Raw genomic sequence first — 6,538 nt, forward strand, 5'->3', positions numbered from 1 at the left:
TATAAGAGTCCATATTTAATTAGTCCCTTTTGGTCACTATTTTAATTCTAAATTAATTCTTGATCAATACTAATTAAATAATATGATTTCATATTAATATATTAGAACTTATAATATATTAATATAAATCACTAGTATCCTTTTTTCTCATTTTATCTATCCAATTGTTCTGATGCCACGCAACAAAAATGGACCATGCCAAATCGGTTCAAGTACATACCAATTATAGTTATGGACTTAGAGACTAATCCAACAGTCTCCCACTTGGATAAATCTAAAACTGTTGTTGCGTATGACTCCAAAACCCGGCTAACAATCGTAGCTCTTAAAGCCGTTGTCGAACTCTGACCTAGTCAATAACTTGTCCATTAGATAAGGGATCGTATATTCCTCTATTCTAGATATCATATGGACTGAGACATGGATTATAGTCATTCTCTCTGTCTATTTGTTGTTTCCCGATTTACGATTTATGACGACCGACTAATTGAACAAATCAAATCAGTCCAGGCTTGGCCAAGCACTTAGGGGTGTCATCACTAAATCATCGAGGGGCCCACATATATCACTTTTATCCCTCCAAGGGTAAAAGGAATGGATAAACTTCGACTCATATGCTTGTTCTACTACTTGTTGAATCATACACAAAGGCACGCTTTATAACATCAAGTTACCAATGCGTTGGTGTCATCACTAAATCATTGAGGGGCCCACATATATCACATTTATCGGTCCAAGGATAAAAGGAATGGATAAACTTCGACTCATATGCTTGTTCTACTACTTTTTGAATCATACACAAAGGCGTGTTTTATAACATCAAGTTACCAATGAATTTTCGTACAATCAATGTGTAACCAACTCATAGTCAACAACTCATATCTCTAGGTTTGAAGAATATAAGATATTATCGTCTCATGATCACTCATGATAAAATCCATGAAGTGATTCAAATGAGCATAGGTTTAATCCAATACTCAGAACTTATGAGCACTCATGAATATTGTAGCAACTCTTGCTATGTCCAACACCTTAGACATCTACAAGCCAATTTCATGACAATTTTGCCTTAATACCTACTTCCAACATATTATCGACTATGGATGGTTTGAATAACTTATTCATTCAGGAAGAATAACCTAGTTATTCTGGAAGTCAAAATATGCAAAGTGAAACACAAGAATAATACTAATTTAATATGGCCCCAAGCACCTTTGAGAGTAAATAGAACACCTTTTATTTAAACACCATATTGATTACTCATTATTCATTGTATAATGTTTCAAATTTATCAACTTAATACTTGAATTAAAACAATAGTCGTCCCATGCTCCAAACATGTACACTATGTGTTCTAACCAATAGTTATGCCATACACCAAGTATGCACATTATGTTTGTCTATGATCTTTACTTTGTGAAATAGACCAATTGAACATGATTCCAATGATGCTCGTTTCATAGACCCAAATCCTTACCGTAAATGTAAGAATTCCAAATTCCTGCCATTTAATGAAATTTGTTAGATTCTAAACTTATACGCATTGATCCTTTTGTAATGACTATGCACAAAGTCACAAAGACTTGTCAACAGACATTACAGAGTATTCCAACGGAGATCATTCCATGGAAACGAAGTTTCAAATTCAAAGTACATTGCTTTGAACATCCTTCTTGCATTAAGTTTCCTAATCTTACACAGATTTAATGAATAACTTCCACCTATGGGAACATTTCCATATCCCATTTTGACTATCACTTCTGAACAAGAGTTGTCTCTTTTCAGGATTTGTCAATATGGTTCTCTCCAAAAATTTAATTACACCATACTTCCAACTGTCCCTGAGTAACCAATCTTTGGTAAACCTTAGATTGTCCTTGACAGTTGCTTAATCACTTTAGTCATATCCGGTTCTAGTACTTTTTCCCTCTTAATGCTATAGGCATTTGGAAAATTTAGAAAGGATAAATATTATAGCACATGTAATCGATCCTATACCCGAAGCATATGCGACACGATTAATGATGTCTCACATAAATACATGATACTAGATCAGTCTTTTGCTGTAATATTTTTATTTGCCATGTTTTCATATTTCGACTATAAAGAGGGATGTCGTAATCAAAATCGAATTTTGAGAACGCAATATATATAGAATTTCCTTTAGTTGAACCATTCCAACATAAAATTCATATATATATATATATATATATATATATATATATATATATATATATATATATATATATATATATATATATATATATATATATATATGTCCTTGACTAAAGATGATTAAAATCTCAATCTAAGCTTTTAGATGAGAAATGAAGTATAATTTCCTCTTCCTTAATTATAGCAAAAAACCTTTTTCCCAATTGAGTACCTCTACAGGATAGACCTCAACAGAAAACTGAAGAGTAACGGCAGCAAGTGATTGAGTTCAGTAATTCCTCATATAAAATTATTGACTCTAGAGATATAGTAATATGGAGAAGACAAAATTGTTTCAAGCACCGACAGAACCGGAAGCGCCCCTTCTTTCAAAGAGAAGTGGACGGATTATTCACATTTCATTTGATGGTCAGAGGCGAATTGAAAGCTAAGCAGTGGTAATTCTAAAGATTCCCGGGGGGGGAAAAATAGAGATGTCTCCTACGTTACCCATAATATGTGGAAGTATCAACGTAATTTAATAGAGTCATCCGGTCTGAATGCTACATGAAGAACATAAGCCAGATGATGGAACGGGAAGACCTAGGATGTAGAAGATCATAACATGAGTGATTCGGCAGATTTTGATTCCTATATATCCACCCATGTGGTACTTCATTATACCATATATATAAGATCCATCTGTATAGATATCACCATCTACATCCAGAAAGTCGTATGCTTTGGAAGAAGCTTGTACAGTTTGGGAAGGGGTTTTGATTGATAAAAAAGAAGAATCTACTTCAACCGATATGCCCTTAGGCACGGCCATACATAACATAGAAATCACACTTGGAAAGGGTGGACAATTAGCTAGAGCAGCGGGTGCTGTAGCGAAACTGATTGCAAAAGAAGGGAAATCGGCCACATTAAAATTACCTTCTGGGGAGGTCCGTTTGATATCCAAAAACTGCTCAGCAACAGTCGGACAAGTGGGGAATGTTGGGGTGAACCAGAAAAGTTTGGGTAGAGCCGGATCTAAGCGTTGGCTAGGTAAGCGCCCTGTAGTAAGAGGAGTAGTTATGAACCCTGTAGACCATCCACATGGGGGTGGTGAAGGGAGGGCCCCAATTGGTAGAAAACAACCCACAACCCCTTGGGGTTATCCTGCACTTGGAAAAAGAAGTAGAAAAAGGAATAAATATAGTGATAATTTGATTCTTCGTCGCCGTAGTAAATAGGAGAGAAAATAGAATTTCTTTCTTCGTCTTTACAAAACAAAAAAATAGGAGGAAGCTGTGACACGTTCACTAAAAAAAATCCGTTTGTAGCGAATAATTTATTAAAAAAAATAAATAAGCTTAACACAAAAGCAGAAAAAGAAATAATAATAACCTGGTCCCGGGCATCTACCATTATACCCATAATGGTCGGCCATACTATTGCTATCCATAATGGAAAGGAACATTTACCTATTTATATAACAGATCGTATGGTAGGACACAAATTGGGAGAATTTGCACCTACTTTAAATTTCCGAGGCCATGCAAAAAGCGATAATAGATCACGTTGTTAAAAAACGTTTGTTTATGTATAATAATATATATAGATATTTATCATTGATTAGTAGGAGGCGAACTTTATGTTAAATAAGAGAACAACAGAAGTATACGCTTTAGGTCAACATATATCTATGTCTGCTCACAAAGCGCGAAGGGTAATTGATCAAATTCGTGGGCGTTCCTACGAAGAAACACTTATGATATTAGAACTCATGCCTTATCGAGCATGTTATCCAATTTTTAAATTAGTTTATTCTGCAGCAGCAAATGCTAGTTTCAATATGGGTTCGAATGAAGTAAATTTAGTCATTAGTAAAGCTGAAGTCAATGAAGGTACTATTGTGAAGAGATTAAAACCTCGCGCTCGAGGGCGTAGTTTTGCGATACAAAAACCTACCTGCCATATAACTATTGTAATGAAAGATATATCCTTAGATGAATATATAGATACCGACTCTATTACATGGTCACAAAAACCTAAATCGAAAAAAAGCATACAACTATGTCGTATTATGATATGTATAGTAATGGGGGAACATGGGACAAAAAATAAATCCAATTGGTTTCAGACTTGGTACAACCCAAGGTCATCATTCCCTTTGGTTCGCACAACCAAAAAATTATTCTGAGGGTCTGCAAGAAGATAAAAAAATAAGAACTTATATCCAGAATTATGTACAAAAAAATATGAAAACATCTTCTGGCGTCGAGGGAATTGCACATATAGAGATTCAAAAAAGAATCGACCTGATCCAAATCATAATCTATATGGGATTTCCAAAAATCTTAATTGAAAGTCGACCCCGAGGAATCGAAGAATTACAGATGAATTTACAAAAAGAATTTCATTCTGTAAATAGAAAACTTAACATTGCTATCACACGAATTGAAAAGCCTTACGGAAACCCTAATATTCTTGCAGAATTTATAGCGGGCCAATTAAAAAATAGAGTTTCTTTTCGCAAAGCAATGAAAAAGGCTATAGAATTAACTGAACAAGCAGATACAAAAGGAATTCAAGTGCAAATTGCAGGACGTATCGACGGAAAAGAAATTGCGCGTGTTGAATGGATCAGAGAGGGGAGGGTTCCACTACAAACCATTCGAGCTAAAATTGATTATTGTTGCTATACAGTTCGAACGATCTATGGGGTATTAGGCATCAAAATTTGGATATTTATAGACGGGGAATAATAAACCTTTATTCCTTTTGCATTCTATCCAGCGATGGAACAAAAAATGAGAAATTCGTTTCTTCTTTTTATTTTGTGTTCAATAAAAAAAAATGAACAATTATAATTCTATAGGGTTGAATAAAAATTCAATTAATCTTTTGATAAAATTGCTAAGCTTAGTGTGTGACTCGTTGGTTTTTTGAGGGTTAGTATAAAAAACCAGCCCCACGGTATAAACAAATAACTATAGAAGTAATAACCAACTCATCACTTCGTATTATCTGGATCCAAAGAATCAGTCAAGATATGATATATTGTTCATATTGTTGTAGCAACTGAAATCTTTTTTTATTATTTATTAAAAAATATGCTTCTAAGTTGTCAATCGAAATAAAAAAGAAAGGGTATGGATAAATGGAAGGATGAGAGAAAGAAAGAAAAAGAATATTGATGATATAGAATTCCAATATGTAAGGTCTATGAGTCATCTCAGAAAAAGCTGTGTAATAAAGCATCAATACGGATTCATCATTAACATTAAATGGATCTGCTCATCGAACAAAAAATAAAGAGCTTCGAGCCAATAAAGGCTAAGAATATTGACTCAAGAACTAATAGCTCCATTGTAGAATTCAGACCTAACCATTAAGTAAGAAGCGATGGGAACGATGGAACCTGTGAATTCAAAAGATTCTAGTGAAAATGAATTCGAATGATTCATGGATCGGGATGGCGGAACCGACCAGAAACCAATTCATCTATTCGGAAAAGTTATGAGCTAATGATAGAACTGAAATAGAAATTGAAAGAGTAAATATTCGCCTGCGAACACTTTATTTTCTTGGATCGCTAAATTTGGGTCAATCCAATACGATAAAGAGTAAAACAAAAGAAAGATTCGTTTTAACAGTCTAAAATAGATAAATATAAGAAAAAATAGTTATGTTATTTAATATATTTAATTATCTATACAAACAAGATATACAAATTCATAATAGATTTGATCTAGATTAAATGAAATCCATGATTCATTATATTACTTATTAAATACATGTATATTTTCATTCAAATTATATTCTATCTGAACTGAATTCAAAATGTTTAATTTGAATTCATTTTATTCGCGAGGAGCTGGATGAGAAGAAACTCTCACGTCCAGTTCTGTAGTAGAGATGGAATTCAAAATAAACCATCAACTATAACCCCAAAAGAACCAGATTCCGTAAACAACATAGAGGAAGAATGAAGGGAATATCTTATCGAGGTAATGCTATTTGTTTTGGTAAATATGCTCTTCAGGCACTTGAACCCGCTTGGATCACCTCTAGACAAATAGAAGCAGGTCGACGAGCAATGACACGAAATGCACGTCGCGGTGGAAAAATATGGGTCCGTATATTTCCAGATAAACCAATTACAGTAAGACCCGCAGAAACACGTATGGGTTCAGGTAAAGGCTCTCCCAAATATTGGGTAGCTGTTGTTAAACCAGGTCGAATACTTTATGAAATGGGTGGAGTAACAGAAAATATAGCCAGAAGGGCTATTTCAATAGCAGCGTCCAAAATGCCTATACGAGCTCAATTCATCATTTCGGGATAAAAAAGAAATAGGCCTTGGGTAAAAAAAATAGCGGGTGCGGGTTTC

The 6,538-nt window shown here is 34.2% G+C and overlaps 3 protein-coding genes across 3 annotated transcripts; all 3 read left to right on the forward strand.

Annotated features, from left to right (window-relative positions):
• Nucleotides 1–2,648: 2,648 nt before the first annotated feature.
• Nucleotides 2,649–3,513, forward strand: LOC128133499 (50S ribosomal protein L2, chloroplastic-like). Its single transcript, XM_052770968.1, has 2 exons — nucleotides 2,649–2,687; nucleotides 2,865–3,513. Exons 1-2 carry the CDS (start codon nucleotides 2,649–2,651, stop codon nucleotides 3,393–3,395), a joined length of 570 nt encoding a protein of 189 aa, XP_052626928.1. The 3' UTR covers nucleotides 3,396–3,513.
• Nucleotides 3,514–4,252: 739 nt separating this feature from the next.
• On the forward strand, nucleotides 4,253–6,081 carry LOC128133256 (30S ribosomal protein S3, chloroplastic-like). The gene has a single exon (XM_052770411.1). It carries the CDS (start codon nucleotides 4,254–4,256, stop codon nucleotides 4,908–4,910), a length of 657 nt encoding a protein of 218 aa, XP_052626371.1. The 5' UTR covers nucleotide 4,253; the 3' UTR covers nucleotides 4,911–6,081.
• Nucleotides 6,082–6,133: 52 nt separating this feature from the next.
• On the forward strand, nucleotides 6,134–6,493 carry LOC128133500 (50S ribosomal protein L16, chloroplastic-like). The gene has a single exon (XM_052770969.1). It carries the CDS (start codon nucleotides 6,134–6,136, stop codon nucleotides 6,491–6,493), a length of 360 nt encoding a protein of 119 aa, XP_052626929.1.
• Nucleotides 6,494–6,538: the final 45 nt, after the last annotated feature.

The sequence above is a fragment of the Lactuca sativa genome, chromosome 4, assembly GCF_002870075.4.
Source record: "Lactuca sativa cultivar Salinas chromosome 4, Lsat_Salinas_v11, whole genome shotgun sequence".
NCBI classification, from domain to species: Eukaryota; Viridiplantae; Streptophyta; class Magnoliopsida; order Asterales; family Asteraceae; genus Lactuca; species Lactuca sativa.